General features: G+C 50.6%; 1 protein-coding gene across 1 annotated transcript in view; it reads left to right on the top strand.

Annotated features, from left to right (window-relative positions):
• CAPN5 (calpain 5) overlaps positions 1 to 18,235 on the top strand; it is a 63,731-nt gene that overhangs the window by 4,976 nt on the left and 40,520 nt on the right. The window contains exon 2 of the mRNA XM_065632841.1: positions 12,090 to 12,266. Within this exon, the coding sequence (XP_065488913.1) occupies positions 12,105 to 12,266 (162 nt within the window). The 5' untranslated portion in view covers positions 12,090 to 12,104. The remainder of the gene's footprint in view (positions 1 to 12,089; positions 12,267 to 18,235) is intronic.

Here is an 18,235-nt window from a genome sequence, read left to right as displayed (position 1 = left end):
TGTCCCAATTCAATAACGCTTGGATGCATTTTACCTTAAAATACTCTTCCAGCACAGAAAACCCTGTCCCTTGGTTTGCCCTTGTGCAAAAAATGACCAGTTTTAGTCCTCCCACTGTCCATCGGAGCATCATCTCTGCTCTCCTATGTTCTGTGATTTCAGTCGATCGTGAATGTATGTTAAAGGGAGAGGGGACGGTGAAGCATCCCGACCACCTTAATGCTGGGAGACTGGAAAATGTTAATGGGGAGCTCTGAAATGATACACGGGAGAGAGTTTCTTCTCCCCACCATGCAGGGACCTCCTCAGTTTATCGGGGAAATTGTCGCCCTGGCTAGCTGGAGCTCGTCCTCAGATGGGGGAAGCAGCAGCCCTGGTTTATTCCTTCAAGGTTTATCCTGTAATCTGGCCATAACTAATCAAACAGGACTGCAGCAGCCCAGGGCAGGGCTCCGCTTTTATCACCAGGGAAAGGGACACGTAATATTGCTTTCTCCAGTCACAGCATGACAGGCAGCAGGTCTCTCTGATCGCCGGGTGAAAAGGGCAAAGCTCCAGCTCTGCTCCTGCCGGCCCATCCCTTAAACTAAGATGCTTTTCACCCACTGTGTTTTTGTTGTTGTTGCTGGTTTTGTGTATTATTATGTCGCCAGATAATTCATACAGTGAATTCCCTGGGTGAGAAAACACATCCCTCCCTTGCTGTGAGCACGTCTTCATCCCAGTTTACATTGCATTTCTGCTTTTTTGAGGTTTTGCAGCTCACTGGTGCAGGATGCAGGTGTCTCTGGTTGACTCCATCCCTTCCCAGCCCATCCTGATTCTTTCAACCGTTGCCCCCAGCCCCCGTATAGAGAAGAAGGATTCACGCCTGTTTGATGCTCAGAGTTTGGGGTTGTTTTGTTTTATTTTTTGCAAGCCACACCCTGGTAAGCAAGAGCTTCCGACAAAGTATTTGCAGGCTCGCTGCTCCCAAAGCCTTGCAGAGCTGGTCCTACGAGTTGTCTGAGCATGTGTAAATACTATAAGGATTGCTCCAGGGTGATTAAGGGAGGTGATTTCTCTGCTGAGCAAAGGGAAATCTTGCGTTGGTAAAAGCTGCAGCTGCAAACTCTGCTTTTGCAAGGAGCCCGGAGCGTGGGCGTTGGATGGGGATGGTGTCTGTCAGCTGCTTGCCCGGCAAGTCTCACCTTTGGCTGCCTGGCAGGTCCTTCATGCAGGAGCAGGAGAGTGGTGATTTGTCTAATGTGGGGCTGTCACTGGGGCTACAGCAGGGTTTTGTCCCATGTGGGGAGGTGAAACTCTTCCCCGTGTTGCAGGGGACATTTCATACATAACCTGGGATTTGCTGCTCCAGCTCAGGGCTGCTGCAGCACGAGAGTATCTGAAGAGGTCATAGAATCACCAATAGTTTGGGTTGGAAGGGACCTTCCCAGCTCCCCCAGTGCCACCCCTGCCATGAGCAGGGACATCTGCACCAGCTCAGGTTGCTCAGACCCCCGTCCAGCCTGGCCTGGGATGTCTTCAGGGATGGGGCATCCACCACCTCTCTGGGCAACCTGGGACAGTGTTTCACCACCTTCAGAGATGAGGAGCAGGATTCATGCTGGGAGAGGAGGCAGGGGCTTAATCCCCATCTTGGAGCTGCTGCCCTCCGGCCCTGCCAGTGTTCTCCCACTCAACCGTGCGGTGGTAACATGCCCTGAGCCACCTCCTGCAGACAAACCGGTGCCCACTCCAACTTAGGAAAGAGTTTCCAGACATGGGAGCAGTGACAGATATTTGGGGCAGACTTTTGAGCAGGGCCTGTTGTGACAGGACAAGGGGTGATGGTCTTAAAATAAAAGAGGGAAGATTCAGGGCAGACATGAGGAAGAAATTTTTGACACTGAGGGTGGTGAGAGCCTGTCCCAGGTCGGCCAGAGAGGTGGTGGGTGCCCCATCCCTGGAGACATCCCAGGCCAGGCTGGACGGGGCTCTGAGCAACCTGAGCTGGTGCAGATGTCCCTGCTCATGGCAGGGGGGGCACTGGGGGAGCTGGGAAGGTCTTTTCCAACCCAAACTGTTCTGTGAATTTGTTCTATGATGTTTCTGCTGAGGTGAGAGCCGGGCTGATGGATCCTGCCTCTGGGTATGGTGGCAGGAGCAAGCACCTCTGTAGCAGAGCAGGAGGTCTTCAAAAGAGGAGAAATCCTCGTCTGGAAGAAGTCTTGTGGCCTGGCTGGTCAGAGGCTTTTTGTCCTGTGTAGGGTCTCTCCTGATGACGATGTCTGTAATTCCAGGCATGTCCTCTACGGGCAGCCCCAGGGGGGTGAGTGCCACAGGGCAGTGGATGCTCTCAGAGGAACAGGGATTTTGGATTTTACCCCCAAACATGTGTTGGAATTGCAGCACGAGGAGCAGGGTTGTGGTCTCGCCATTCACGTTTGTGGCTTGGTGATGGGTTAGTTTTGCCTGGGGAGTCTGTCCAAGGGCACAGCTCGGAATGCTAAAGAAGGGCTAGAAAAGGGCAGGTTCTTCTGGGTTAGCACAAGAAGGGCTTCAGGGGACGTGATCTGGGCTGAAGCTGCAGGAGGGACGGTTGGGATGAGCCGGAGGGACGAACAGCACGGCTAGTCTGGGAGGGACGATCACAGAGTAGCTGCAGCCCCGTTATCTCTTCTACTCCTCAGGCACAGCATCTCTGCATCTTTTGAAGCTCAATTGCTTTAATTATCCCAGAGGCTGCAGAAGCTGATGAGTTTTCTGAATGAATTTTCCAGTTACCCAAGCCTCTTAACAAAGCATCCCTGTGACCCATAAGTGCCCAAGAAAAGGGTTCTCTAGGCTACCTCCAGCAATGCCCTGTGTGACGCTCCTGTCCTCCCCTTTAGCCACATCACAGAGGTTCAGTTGAGACTTTAGACCATCACGTTTTTGCCCAGCTGGCAGGAAAACCAGCGCGAGTGTATTGATGTGGTGTGAGGCTTCCAGCGGAGTCAGTGTGACTGGATTTAAAAGCAGTTGGTCCAGGCGTTCAATTAGAAGCCCTGAATAAGTAGTAGAAATACAAGTTCAGTCCACTCCTATGAAGATAGCATCATTTAATTTTTAAAAAAATTTTAATAATAATAGTGTTCAGAATGGGTGCTGAGAAGGGCACAGTGCTCCTGTTACCTCGTGGGGTGGGTGGTCTGTGTTCAATGTGATGCACATGTGAGGTGACAGCCCTCCTGGGTTAAGGAAGGTCCATATGTCTGGACCCACAGATGGAGGTGGCTCAATTCTGCATGCACGAGTCGTCTTCTCCTAGGCCGTATTTCTCCAATGCCTGAAAACCTGCCCTGTGTGAGCCGTGTGGTATTTGAACAGAGACCTTGCCAGGTGATACCAGCCCCACATCCCTGTGCTATTCCATCCATTCAAGAGAAGAGCAATGGAGCTGGGGAAGGGTTTGAAGCACAAGTGTGATGGGAGTGACTGAGGGACCCGGGGGGTTCAGCTGGAGAACAGGAGCTGAGGGGAGACCTTCTGATCTCTGACTTGCCTGAAAGGAGCTTGGAGCCAGGGGGGGTCGGGCTCTGCTCCCCAGGAACAAGCGCCAGGACCAGAGGAAACGGCCTCAAGTTGCGCCAGGGGAGGTTGAGGTTGGATCTGGGGAACAATTTCTTCCCCAAAGGGCTGTGGGGCATCGGAACAGGCTGCCCAGGGCAGTGCTGGAGTCACCATCCCTGGAGGGGTTGAACAGACGCATAGATGAGGTTCTTAGGCCAGACATGAGGAAGCAATTTTTTACAATGAAGGTGGTAAAACACTGTCCCAGGTTGGCCAGAGAGATGGTGGATGCCCCATCCCTGGAGACATCCCAGGCCAGGCTGGATGGGGCTCTGAGCAACCTGAGCTGGTGCAGATGTCCCTGCTCATGGCAGGGGGGGCACTGGATGAGCTTGGAAGGTCCCTTCCAACCCACACCATTTAATGATTCTATGGTTTAGTGACAGTATTGGGTTAACAGTTGGACTTGATGATCTTAAAGGTCTTTTCCAACCAAAATGATTCTGTGATTCTATGATGCCGGTTCTGGCTGCTGTACATAAACCCAGGGGAGCCCTGGAGAAGGTTCCTGCTGTCAGGAAAGTTTTGTGGGGAAGCCCCAGGGCTCCTGGGTGAACGTTGGAGTGTTTCTGTTCAGTGGTGCCCAACGACAGGGTGAGGGGCAACGGGTACAGACTGAAACACAAGAGGTTCCATCTGAACATGAGGAGAAACTTCTTTCCTTTGAGGTGCCAGAGCCTGGACCAGGCTGCCCAGAGAGGTTGTGGAGTCTCCTTCTCTGCAGACATTCAAACCCACCTGCACACATTCCTGGGTGACCTGCGCTGGTGACCCTGCCTTAGCAGGTGGGTTGGACTGGATGATCTCCAGAGGTCCCTTCCAACCCCAACCATTCTGTGATTCTGTTTCCTTGTTCCTGGTGCTCTGTGCTGCTCCTTGCAATCATTAACCAGGGTCACGATTGGGGTTCTTGGGTGTGCAGGGTTAGCAGAGCGATGGCTATCTCCAAGGACTGGGCATTGGCAAAGCCCATTAATTCACCTTTCAGTGCTCGTGGTGCAACCTCTGCTGAGCTGCAAGGGTTTTTAACCCTGCTATGGCCTGGAGAACAAGCCTGATGTAACACATGTCTGCCATGGTAAGGCTGGCTCAGGGCCTGAAGAGCACCTACGCGTATGTCGGGGGTACCCAAAACCAAGCTCCTCTGTTCTCCCCAAGCCATCAGTGGGTTGGGATGAGCCGAACCTAAAGTGGTGAATATCTTCAGCTCCTCTCTGCTTCCCTCAGCCAAGGCTGGCTGCCTGGTGGCATTTTAATCACGGGCCAATTTATTGCAGAAGCTTAAGTAGCTGTTGGAGCAGTATTTGATTTAAAGCAGGCTTGCAAATTCAGTGTGTATCAGAAAAAAATGAGATGTTTAGAGATCTACACCTGGCTTTCTGGAGGAGACAACTTGATTATCTTAAAGGTCTTTTCCAACCACGACGACTCTATGATTCATGATTTATGTTATATATAGCCTTCCTCAACCCACTGCTTTTGGGTCTGTCCTTTTGCCACCTCCTCCTTCTGTTCTTTCACTCCTGGCCCTGCTAGTCCTGCATCTCTCCAGCCTCCCGCATTTGCTGGTCTGATGTGGGATGTTACCACCAGCTGTGATTCGAGCTTATTCCTCCTGCCTGCACCACGATGCCTTCAGACATTTGTCCAGGTCCCATCTGTCCTTTGCGTCTGTGTTGAGCAGAAAGGCCAGCCTGGCTGGTGCCACAAACACATTTTTTGTGTGCGATGCTCTCGCCGAGGCAGAGCTTGCTGCCAACGCAGGGTTCTGAGGGTGTTTACGGTGCGGGGCTGCCCTTTTCTTCCTGCAGCTCCAGCATTGAGTCTTGTTTGCAAACGGGTGACTCATATCTGCAAGGAGTGAGGAACTCCCGAGGCTAAAGGCATCCCCGGTGTGAGTTATCCAAGCGAAAAGGGAGCTCCTGGCCATCACACCCGGCCGGTTCCTGCAGGAGATGGGTGTCCAAGGGTGCCCAGACCCTCACATTGACCCCAGCCTTCCCAGGAAAAAAACATATCGAACGCTGCACCCCTTGCAAACCCGCTGGCTGACTCTGGCTCTGATGTCTTTTTGCTGTTAAGCAATAAAGGAGAGATGTTTGGGAGGAAAAAAAAGCAGAGGAAATAAGCATGCATGATAAAAATCACCATGCATTGCTGGAAATAGCCTCCAAATGCGACAGCTGACTTTCGGTTGATTTTGTTGCAGATATTTCCAGCCAGGCTCACTTTGGTGATACAGTAGTTTTGTAGTTTTCTGCTAAGACGAGTGACCCTGGCCCCTTCCCTGCCTGTGCTGTGAATGCACTTTTTAATGAAAGATTACTTTTTTTCCTGCATTTTTTTGCAGTAAGAGCCATCTGTGAGACAAGCGCCTTCCTCTGTAGGTCTCCGAGTGCTTTGCAGAAGGGACCAGGATCCCTGCAGATGGACGGTGATGCTTTTTCCCACCCCATGGAGGAGGAATCATCAGGGAACATTTACTATACTGACATGCTTGCAAAAAATCTGTTTACTTACTCAGAACAAACAGCCCTCAGCCCATCAGGATTTTTTTTTATATACTAAATCCACTCCGTCTACACCAATTTTTTGAGGGGGGATGACTTGTCCTCTTGTGCACACACGCAAAATTAACCCTTTGGCTGAAAGGTGCTGTGTTCAGGTGTCCGGACTGAGACCCCAGCTGTGCTGCAGCACATCATTGACAAAAATCAGAGCTTGATATAAAGGTAATTAAGAGTAAAAATGGTTGTTTCACCTTTAGCCTAGTGTTTTTGCTAAGAGTTTTTAGCTCTTAGAAGAGAACAGAGATATCACCGGATGAAGGGAAGAGATAAAGGGACATTTAGTCTTCTGTTTGTCGACTGTTTTGTTTCAGCAAGTAAGTGCTGTAAATGCTCAGTCATTTGCATTTTGGCTAAAGCAGCTGCTCTGGAAAGACATCCAGCCCTGCTCAAAAACATCTGGAGATGAACTACCTATGACTTCCCACAGGAATTAGCTCCCCTGGTTAACCGCAATCAATTTGAGAAGAAATAATGTCTTGTTTTCTAATTTTTGGCAGCGTGGCTTCCCCTTCCAGTCCTTGCGGACGTTGCTAATGCAGGATGCTACGCAGTGCTGCTGGCTCTGGGCCACATTGCTTCAAATCCAAAGCAAAGCTAAGGTAGATGCATGGCTGGGAGCAGGAAAGGGCTTTGGGAACACAGCTCAGACCTGCTGGGGACCCTGTGTTGGTCCTGATGGACTTTCCATGGGACTGTCACTTTGTAGCCAGCGACTTGAGGCTTTTTTGTTCATAGAGATGTTGGCTGAGAGGTGTGGAGAGCTTATCTCGCGTTTGGTGTAGGGAGTGATTCACGGTTCAACCGCATCTTCCCTGGATCCTGGAGAAAACGTGTGTAAAGTTTTCCTCGTGTTGGCATTTCTTTTGCTGTGCTGGACTTTAGTAGATTGTGGTAGGTGGAAGGTTGGTAGGTTGGTAGGGTGGTAGGTAGAAGAGCAATCCCAGTGTTGTCCCGTATCTGTGAATAGAAACACCCAAGGAAGCTGGGGAAAAAATTATTTAAATAACATTCTTAGAAATTGGCTGCTCTGAACACCCTGCTGTTGGGCTGCAGTGTTGTAGGTTGTGCCCATGAGACTGCACTTGTCTGGGGCTTGAGCAACCACATGCCCGGTCCCTGCTTCGTCTTCTCCTTGGCCTTCATCTTCTCCTTATGCCTTTGCAATGTGATATCGAAGATATCTCCTGTTTAGTGAGAACAGGGCTGGAGAACACAGGCCAGAAGGTCCTGTTTTCTATGGACAGAGTGTTTTGTCTGACCTAGAGACAGAATTTCTTCATGGAAAGAGTTGTCGGGCTGCCCAGGGCAGTGATGGAGTCAGTGATGGAGTCACCATCCCTGGAGGGGTTGAACAGACATGTAGATGAGGTTCTTAGGGACATGGTCTAGTGACAGTGTTGGGTTGATGGTTGTACTCGATGATCTTGAGGGTCTTTTCCAACCAAAATGACTTTATGATTCTGTGGTCTACAATCAAGAAGCCCTTTGCTCCTGTCCAGGGTGCAGCCGTGCAACAACCCAAGTGTGGTGAGCCCACTAGATGTAGAACAGGACCTCTGAGCTGGAAGCAAAAAAGAGGAAGCGGTTTATGGGGGAGGAAAGAAGAGCCTTTCAGCAAGTGTTTGGTCCAGGCCAATGCAAACACTTTCAATCCTTCTCCCCGTCGCAGCAGTCGGAGCTGTGATCGATACCAGCTGGCAGGAGCTGGAACCGATGCTGGAGGAGAAAAGGGGGGAGTCCACAACACCTCTGAGTCATAGGTCTGGCTCAGTCCTCCAGCAAAATATTTTCCTGTTTAACTGCTTCATGGCTGGACTAAGGTTGGGCTCAGACCACTGTTTCCAGAAATTCAGCTCTGCTAAGAGTTGTGAGTGCAGATTTCCCTTCCTGCTCGCACACAAACACGTGCAAGTGTAGGGTTTTTAATCTGAACCAGCCATGAAAATGCCCAGGTCTTGTGCTCCTGGAGCATCCTGGTGCAAGAAGTCAAAGAGTTATTAGGCAGCCCTTGAGCATTTTAATGTGGCAGATCTGAAGTTCAACCTGGCAGCAAAGTAGAGGGAGTCATGAATTTTAACACCGCCCTGAGAACATTCCCCCTGCCCCTTCCTTTTAATTATTTTGCAAGTTTTTTGTTTTGTTTTTTGTTTGGTTTGTTTGGGGTTTTTGTGGGTTTGGTTGATTGGTTTTGGATTTTGTTTGATTTTTGGGGTTTTTTTGTGGTTTTGTTTGGTTGGTTGGGTTGGTTTTGTTTTTTTTTTTTTAATGATCCTGAACAGTATCCCTTCTCATTCTGCTTGGCATCTCCTTTGCAACTCAAATCCGTCTACCTCTATCATGTGAGAGCATCTCTGTGGTGAGGACAGATGAGTGTCGAGGTGACAGTCACCATGGGGTGGGATTGCAGGGTAAGGAGTTGGCCCCTTTCCTCCAGGAAAATTTGGGTGGCAGAAAGGCTGGAGCTCCTTGGCCAAGAAGACCACGGTCCTGTTCTCATGGGGATGGACATTGCCCAGGGCTTCTCGTGGAAGTCGGCGTCACAAGAGTGGTTGGAAAACGCAGCTCCAGGCTGTGGTTGCAGAGCTGCCCAGGGAGGAGCAGTAATTTTATGAATGAGCAGCCAAGTGCCAGCCCTTGGCCACGGGACAGGCTGCGGAGCAGCGTCCAGCATCTCCTGCATCAAACCGATAGCTCCTGCCTTAACTCGAGCGTGGCTTTTAGAAAGGCACCAGACCTCCCTCCTCTCCTCTCCAGGCTCTCTTCTTAAATCTTGCTGGTTCTTTCTGCACTAAATCCCGTGGAAATGTCCTTTCCCATCTGTCAGCCCAGTTCATGCACCAGTCCAAGCGATTCACCTCAGATATCAGCAGCGTCCTTCTCCCTCAGCCTATTTATTTGTGCAGAAAGCAGCTGCCAACCATCCTTTCCCAGAGCTGCTGCTTTGCCTGTGTCTCTCTGTAGCAGTGACTGTTGTCACCGCAGAAGTCTTGCCTGATTGTTCCTCAAAAGGAGCTCATTCACTGCCGCGATGTCCCCACCACCTCCCTGGGGACATCTCCCCTGTTCTTCACCCCCTTCCTCTGCTGGAGATCTGGGGTCTAGCTCATTTCCTGACCCTCTTAGCAGCATGGATTTACATTTTGACTGCCGCATGTGTTCCCTGACTGCTCAGTGATGCTCTCTGCTTTTCTACAAGGAAGAAATCTGGTGTATTATTCCCATTTTGATATAGGTCCATTTATTTTTAATGCTTTTCTGGGGGAAGGTGATGCACTTGGGTCTCTTAGGAGCATCTGAGAAGGGGTCCTGACGCCAAGGAGAAAATCGCGTGAGCATCGCTATAAGCCCTTTATACCACAGCATGTCAGTGCATTGCTCAGCCGCCTTCAAAGGCTCCAGTGTGGGTCAATACTTCTGTAACTGACCCCACGCAGGCAAGGTCCCAGCGCTGGTTTCCAAATAGAGCAGGTCATGCAGCGCTGAAGGCAGAGCTGCTCTCCCTGTCTTTGGCCTGCAAGCTAAGATGTTCTAAACTATAAAATCTCAGATCCACAATCCTGGAAGATCATTGCTAAATTCTTACAATGTTCTTCCTCCACGTCGGGGACATCAGAGCAGAGAGACAAGAAGGGAGGTGGGTTGTTGGCCATCCAGTGCCAATGGTCTCCTCGTGGGAGATGCAGCTACCTGTTGCCCCAGTCCATCCTATGGAGTCCACCCAGAGTGGTGCCTCATTCAGATTGTGTTTAATTAAAGGCCTAATTTGCCCCTTTGCACAGTTATTTCTTCTGTGAGGACAGGCTGAGAGAGTTGAGGGTGTTCAACCTGGAGAAGAGAAGGCGCTGGGGAGACATTATTGTGGTCATTCTGGACTTAAAAGGGGCCGATAAGAAAGATGGGGAGAGACTTTTTAGCAGGGCCTGTTGCGACAGGACAAGGGACGATGGTTTTAAACTAAAGGAGGGGAGATTCAGGCCAGACATGAGGAAGAAATTTTTTACGATGAGGGTGGTGAGAGCCTGTCCCAGGTTGGCCAGAGAGGTGGTGGCTGAACCATCCCTGGAGACATCCCAGGCCAGGCTGGACGGGGCTCTGAGCAACCTGAGCTGGTGCAGATGTCCCTGCTCATGGCAGGGGGGGCACTGGATGAGCTTTGAAGGTCCCTTCCAACCCCAAATATTCTATGATTCTGTGGTTCAGTGTGTCTGAGGGTGTGAGGCTGGAACACCTGAGGTGGTTTGCAGACAGGTGGGTGACTGGCACCAAGCACCCCACGAGCTGCTTTAGCAACCGATCCTCAGCAGCAGAGACCTGTGGAGCAGCCAACAAGAGGGTTATTTTGGGTTCACTTAACCTCTGAGTGATGAGCACTTGTGTGGCTAATCAGGCTGATAAATGCCATCAATTAAAACCTATACTTTGCTCTTCTGCTTTGCAGAAGTGAAGTGTTTTTGTCTCTCCAAATGAGAGGCTGTCTGGGTGGGTGATGCTCTTGGAGGATTGTTTCAATCACCATGGGCATTGATTTAGCTCTCAAACACCTACTTTCCTCCAGCTAATCCTAGTGATTCATTAACAAGTGATGTGACACTGTTCCAGAATTGATGCTCAGCTGTAAGTGATCATATAATCCCTGGGATTTTGGGTGTTTACAGATTAGCTGGTTCCAATTAGCCATTATTGCAATTTCCTTTTCTCATGTCATGATTTAAAGTGTCCATGGATGTTGACCACAAGAAGCATATACTTTCTATACATTTCACTGGGAGTGATGGTTTAGGCCAGTTGGTTGGATGCATCTGGATGGGGCACCCTTTGTTTTACCATGGGTGGTGTTGGAGACCATGGCTGGAATTTTGTGGCACACAAACCCCAATTTCTTTAGGAAACCAGACTAGATGTTTCCAGACTAGGGTCACTAATGATCAACAGTTTAAACAAGACATCCCATTTGGGGGGAAAAGAAGGATTGTACGCAGCTGTTATAAATAAATACAGAATAAATTTAGGGAGATATCTTTGGAAGAAGGTCTGTGATTTAGTACAGGAGATCAACGTAGAGAACTCCCTTCCCTTTTGCATGCTGTAGGGACAATGCGACGCAAGCTGTAGGGTGGAAGGATGAGGACTGGAGCAAAGGGGTTGGTACCCAGTGACCATAGGTGATGGAGCAGTGATGGAGAGGTGCTGCTCTCTCTCGGGGGGCACTTGGGCAACAGTTTTCTGCTGGTTTATGGATTGCTAAATTCATTTCTCTGCCCTAGAAGCTAGATGCTTGTCAGGACAGAATAATTAATCCAGAAATACGTGGCGCTCTGCCAGGACACCTTCTTTAATTAAAACCAGATCTGATAAAGTCTACTGAGAAATTGGTGTCTCTGATGAAATCATGAATTGTATATCTGTAATTTGGGGCTGCATGGTGGGAGTGCTCTGGGTAGGGCTCAGCCTTCCAAAAAACCTGCGCACACCCTCCTCGCAGGGGATGTCTTCTCCTTTGCCTCCAAGGGCTGTGTTTTACCCAAATGAGTTATAATTTCACTAAAAGGCAGGACACCAGTTATCATCTCCTCCTGTTCCTGTTTTGGTTGGGGAAATGGGAGTCCCATGCCCAGGGGATGTCCAAGGTATGCTTGAGCTTTGAGGAGTCATCCATCTCTCCTCGTTTGGAGGCAGGATTTTCCCTGCCTGTTTAAACTGGTGATGGACCACACTGATACCTCCTGGAGTGAGCCAGAGGTGCTTCATGGGACTATAAATGTGGGGTTGTAGGGCAGCCAGATCTGAGGGGAGGCAGGGACAGATGCTGGATGGTTGTGTCCAGCCATGACGTCTTGGTCCTTCTACCCAGATGCTGTGGAGGAGGATTGGGTGTCCATGGCCAGACCCTGCCCCATCTCACTCCCATTCTGCCTGTCCTTCCAGGGCCAGTGGGGAAGGATGTTTTCCTCGGTGAAGCCATACGAGAACCAGCGCTACGCCTCCCTGAAGAAGGAGTGTCAGAGGCGGAAGCAGCTCTTTGAGGACCCGCTTTTCCCCGCCAACGACGACTCACTCTTCTACAAGTCAAGGATCCAGGGTATCCAGTGGAAGCGACCAAAAGTAAGTGCACGTGTCCCCTTTCACCTTGATGCTTCTTTACGCCATCTCTGCTCTCAGGCATCCCCAAAAATGCTCAGCGCATCCTTCACCAAGGGTACCAAGCCTCCTCTCCCCAGCAGGGTTTATTTGCCCAGGCTTGGTATTGTGAGCATCTGGGATGTCAGGAAGACCAGCTACGCCCAGGTCAAGACTGTTCTCCCCCAGTGAGGTCTGGGAACAAAGCAGGCTTCTCCGTCCCTCAGTTTCCCCATGCATAAAACAGACAGAAGGTTTATGGTCAGGTTGGTTTTGGGCACTCTTGCTAAGCCTAGTGGGTCCAGCAGAGCAAAAGGTTGTCCTGAATACTATCGGTGATCCATTTGGGAAAGGAAAAGAAGATAAGCTTTAGGTAGGTTAGTGGATCTTGGGGGTCTTTGGCAGGTGGGTGGTCTAACCCATCCTTCCTCTCATGTGAAAAACTGGTGTCCTCTGCAAAAACCACTCTGTGTGTCCTCCACGCTGCTGTGTCTGTCGGGGAGGCAGGTTGTGGGGGGCTGGGGGCTGGGGACATTGCCTGTCCCCTGTGCTGCCTGTTCCCCTTCTGTAGTCCTCAGTGCCTGGCCAAAAGGTGCACCTCAGGGCACTGTGTCTTGGGTAGTTTCTATGCCTGGGTATGGCCATCTGCTTGGGGTTGACCACAAGGCGACTTCTTTCCCACTGTACTGGGCACTGCTGAGGCTGCATCTCAAATCCTGGGGTCAGGATTTGCCAAGAAAGCCCTTGAGGTGCTGGAGCGAGTTGAGAGAAGGGAACGGAGCTGGGGAAGGGGCTGGAGCACAAGTGTGATGGGAGCGGCTGAGGGAGCTGGGGGTTCAGCTGGAGAACAGGAGCTGAGGGGAGACCTTCTGATCTCTGACCTGCCTGAAAGGATGGACTCGATGATCTTGAGGGTCTTTTCCACCCAAAATGATTCTATGGTTCTCTGACTGCCATGAAATGCAGGACATCCCAGGCAGCAATGATAACTGCGACTGGGGAGAGGCAATGTCAGAATCATTTAAAACACTCCTTCCTAGCCTGTGGGGAGGAGCAGCCCTCACTGCCCAGCCCGTGCTGTTTTGCAGGCAGCTTGGTGACATTTCAGCGTGGCGGGGTCACCTGAGCTGCCACTGTCCTCCTCACCCCCACTGGCAGACCAGAAAATCAGCTGCCCTTTCGCAAGACAGTGCTGTGTCTGTCAGGGAGAGGGCAGTCCCTGGCGGGGTGGACAAAAAGGCTTTGTGTGAAGGGAGGAATGGAGCTGAACCGCCTCTTTCAGTGTGGCAGGAGAGGCTGAGCTGCCCAGCATCCCACCAGGCTCCTCGTGGGAGGAGGTCTCGTTTCCCTCTGCCCTGCCTTGGTCTCTTCCATGCCAGCTCTGCCTGGAGATGGGGTTTGTACAAGGCTCAGCTCGTGTTTTAGCTTATTCCCTTCTCCGCTGGACTGGAAAGATGCTCTGTGCACAGCTGCCTTCTGAAGAGAGGGCCCAACATGGTTTGGTCTCGTTGTGGAGGACAACATGGCATCATAGAATTATAGAATCATACGATGGTTTGGGTTGGAAGGGACCTTCACAGCTCATCCAGTGCCACCCCTGCCATGAGCAGGGACATCTTCACCAGCTCAGGTTGCTCAGAGCCCCGTCCAGCCTGGCCTGGGATGTCTCCAGGGATGGGGCATCCACCACCTCTATGGACAACCTGGGACAGGCTCTCACCACCCTACCACATGAACACACCTTGCATGTCACACATATAGGTGATGCCCAAGACTTTCTAAACACCGTTCTCCGGGACTGAAGGGTTAGAGATGTGTTTGACACCCCCTTGCTGGTTTGCATTCAGAGACACAATGTTAATTCAGCCCCACATCTAATGACAGAGGGTTGGATCCAGCTGTGGAAGGGCAAAGTTTTCTCATCTTCTACTGAACATGTGTGTCTCAAAGCTTGCTGCATGGCTCATGAACAACTCTGGCTATTCAGTCTTTGTCAGGCATAGACTTGTTGATGGGAGTCACCACCCCTGGAGGTGTTTAAAAGGTGTCTAGACGAGGTCCTTAGGGACATGGTTTACTGCCAGAGTTAGGTTATGGTTGGACTCGATGATCCTGAGGGTCTCTTCCAACCAAAATGATTCTATGATTCTTTTCAGGGAGAAGGGGCACCTCTGAACAGGTGATCTATCTCTTCTCCATCTGCTTTTCTGGCTTCCAGCTCACTTGCAGCCCTCGTGTTCAGGCATGTAGCATCCACTCTTGCTTAGGAAGACACGAGGTCAACCAGCAAAGCATCGTCCTGTTACTGCCGTGCTCCCAAGAGCATTGGGTCTTTCTAAGAAAGGTTTCTTCACCTCTTGGTCTTCACCTGCAAGCTGGCATGCTCAGCCAGGTCCAAGACCATATCTGTTCAAGCATGGAGTGAATTCGAGCTCTATCCAACCAGCCAGCTCTGCAGTTTGAACAGAGGCTCCGTCTGGCATGGGCTGGCAGTGGGAATGGTGCTGGAAGCGTGTCCCACATGCAAGCAAGGTCCTGTGCATTAAACTGGGGATGGAGATGGTCCCTCTTTTGCTGCTTCTGCACCAGATGAAGGGAACTATGCCAGCAGTTTTGGCACCAGGAGTCCATGCTGAGCAATAGCTGTCTCCTTGATGCTGCTGTCTGGTAGGATCATCTGAACAGACCTGTCTAGCTGCCCTGACCATAAAACTGCCATTAAAAAAAAAAAAGAATTTGTGCTCACATGAGCCCTTGTTAATGCTGAAGTTTCCAGAGGGCCCTTTCTCTAAAGGACTTCTCCAGTTTCTTTCCTTTCAGTTGTCCATTTTGGCAAGGTGGCTGAATTTCATGAGGAGAAGAACTCCTTTGCGCCAGCCAGCCAATGCAAAGTGACATTTTTAGTTGCTGGACCCAATTTTGCTTGAATTCACAGCGGGTCTCTAAGGGACAGAGCCCAGCAAGGAAGTCCCAGCATCTTCTGCAAGGAAGCAAACACAAGTGCACCTGGGTGTTAGGGATCTTGATATATATCTCATCACTTTTCTATCTGCAAGAGAGATGGGAAACACCATCAGCTTCTCTAATTAAATGCGGCATTCAGGAGGGTCCAAAATGTCCATGAAGTTCAAATCAGCTGCTCTGCTTGTGTGATAATTGCACAGTGTGGTTATTAAGCCATACTAAGTCCCTATAGCATCCTCTTTCTGTTATAACCAGTAAATATTTCCTTAGGCAATCACATTTTATTCTTGTTTAGAAAAAAAAAAAAAAAACAAAACAACAAAACCAAACCAGAGTGATACTCCCAGCTTTTGGCAAGTGCTGTTCTGAGGTTTTCCTGACCCAGAAATGGAGTCTGCCAGTCCCAGGGACGCTGTCTGCAGGAGGGGATGGTGTGTACGCACCTCTGCTATCTCTCAGGGCCGTGGCCATGGTTTGTTTTGGGGAGTTCCAGCTGAAACTACGTGATAAAGCACAAGAGCTCGTTGTGCCTTGGGCTTTGCTGTGAGAGCGGAGTGGGTGGAGAGTGGAAATAAAAGGCATCAGCTGTTAAAAACAACAGTTTGCTTTCTTAGAAATGCTGTTGCTTGCGACCTATGCAGAGAAGTGATATGCAGGAGGTAACTTTTTCAGGGAAAGCACTCGTATGTGGAAAGTAACTGCAGTGAACTCACTGGGGTGGTGGGAATGAGCTTCGGCAGAGGCAAGATCTCATTACTATATATTTAAATGACACTAGTAGCGATGCAAACAACGCGTCCTTCATGTGTACATCCCTTCCTTCCCAACCAGGACCTTTCCCCATCCTTTCTGCTCCTCCGCATGCTCCCTTTTGCTTTGGGAAAAAAAGAAAAAAAGGCAATCTCTGCACAGCTCTCCCTCCTTCTTGAGGTTTTTTTCTGGCCAGAGGGATAAAGAGAAGGCTGAAGAGCTTTGCTGGAACAGCTCATGAATAACCCTTCCCTGTTTTGCTTAAACTTCCTCCTGCATCTGGTGCTGCAGCGTTTCCTGGAACGGGCTCAGCCTTATTCTTTCCAACAGGGTGTCCTCCCTCCCTGCTCTCCCCTGGCCTCCAGCCCTGCTCTGGATGCCAGATCTTTGCAGAGGGAGCAGCTGTTTGAACCCTCTGATCGGGCTTTGGCTTCGGTGGTTGTTTGCCGGACACCTTTTGTGATGCAGCATGGGGAAGCCAAAGCCAATTAATTGCTGGAGTTTATGGGAAGGAGGGAAGTTGTAGCGTCAGCCTGAGCTGGGAAGGGGGTCCCAAAGATCTTTGTTTTAGTGCATCCACTTAAAAATGAGGCTGGCTGCTCATTGCTGAGCCAAAGTAGATTTTGGAGCTGGCTGGGGCAGCATCAGCGGCTCTTGCTGGCAGCAACACTTGGCTGTTTGCATTAGAAATTAAACCCAGCATTTTGGGCTAAGCCCAAATGCTAGTTCCTTGCTTGAAACTCCTCCCTTGCGCTTTGCCTGCTATCATTCGCACCTCGAATCCTGGGGGCAGTTTTGGGCCCTTCACCACAAGAAAGCCCTTGAGGTGCTGGAGCGAGTTGAGAGAAGGGAACGGAGCTGGGGAAGGGGCTGGAGCACAAGTGTGATGGGAGCGGCTGAGGGAGCTGGGGGTTCAGCTGGAGAACAGGAGCTGAGGGGAGACCTTCTGATCTCTGACCTGCCTGAAAGGAGCTTGGAGCCAGGGGGGGTCGGGCTCTGCTCCCCAGGAACAAGCGCCAGGACCAGAGGAAACGGCCTCAAGTGATGGAGTCACCATCCCCAGAGGGGTTTAAAAGACACGTAGATGAGGTTCTCAGGAGTATGGGTTAGTGACAGGGTTGGGTTAATGGTTGGACTCGACGATCTTAAGGGTCTTTCCCAACCAAAATGATTCTATGATTCTACAGGAAGGTGAGGGAGATCTCTGTATTCAGACAAGTAGTACCACCCGTAGGGAAAGCCTTAGCCTCATCCTCAAGCTCTGGGTTTTGCTCTCCCTGTTTGAGACAGGAGCACTATCAGTGCAGCACGGCAGCAGAAGTTTTACCATGTGCATTGGTGAGCTGGTCTGAGCTTTTGGGAGCTGGGTAAACGGGGAAAGGCGGTACTGAGAAGAAGTGAAGGGGATGGATGAGATGCAGGCTGGGAGGCAGAAATACAGGGAGATCTGGGGCACCCACCTGTGTCTGTTGATCCCCTGGGGAAAAAAACAGTGATGGCCTGGGGTGGAAGAGGCTCATCCACCCAGTGGGAAAACAGTTCATCTCTTCTAATCATCACTGTCCCAAACGCTCTTCTTGGGTATAGGCCACTTCCAGTGATGCCATGGGGTTGGTACAGGGTTAAATTAGGGTCATTAGTACCCCTGGGCCTTAACAAGGGCTTTCTTTCTCTCTGCAGCAAGGAGGGTCCCGTGGTTTGGGTTCTGTCCACCAAGCGATGACCTGCTGCTGAGACTGGTCACCAGCCAGGACACATCTGGGTATCATTATGGTCCTGAGGGAAGCATATAGAGTCATAGAATAGTTTGTGTTGGAAGGGACCTTCCAAGTTCATCCAGTGCCCCCCCTGCCATGAGCAGGGACATCTGCACCAGCTCAGGTTGCTCAGAGCCCCGTCCAGCCTGGCCTGGGATGTCTCCAGGGATGGTTCATCCACCACCTCTCTGGCCAACCTGGGACAGGCTCTCACCACCCTCATCGTAAAAAATTTCTTCCTCATGTCTGGCCTGAATCTCCCTCCTTTAGTTTGAAACAACTACCCCTTATACTATCACAGCAGGCCCTGCTCAAAAGTCTGTCCCCATCTTTCTTATCAGCCCCTTTTAAGTACGGAAAGGCTGCAATAAGGTCTCCCTGGAGCCTTCTCTTCTCCAGGCTGAACACCCCCAACTCCTTCGGCTCTTCCCAGGAAGCAATGTTGATCCTGGAGAAGGTTTTTTCCTCCCTGCCTTGGAAGGC

Source organism: Caloenas nicobarica, chromosome 1, assembly GCF_036013445.1.
Source record: "Caloenas nicobarica isolate bCalNic1 chromosome 1, bCalNic1.hap1, whole genome shotgun sequence".
Classification (NCBI taxonomy): Eukaryota; Metazoa; Chordata; class Aves; order Columbiformes; family Columbidae; genus Caloenas; species Caloenas nicobarica.
Note: the sequence above shows the minus strand (reverse complement) of the source record. Positions and strands in the feature narration are given on the sequence as shown.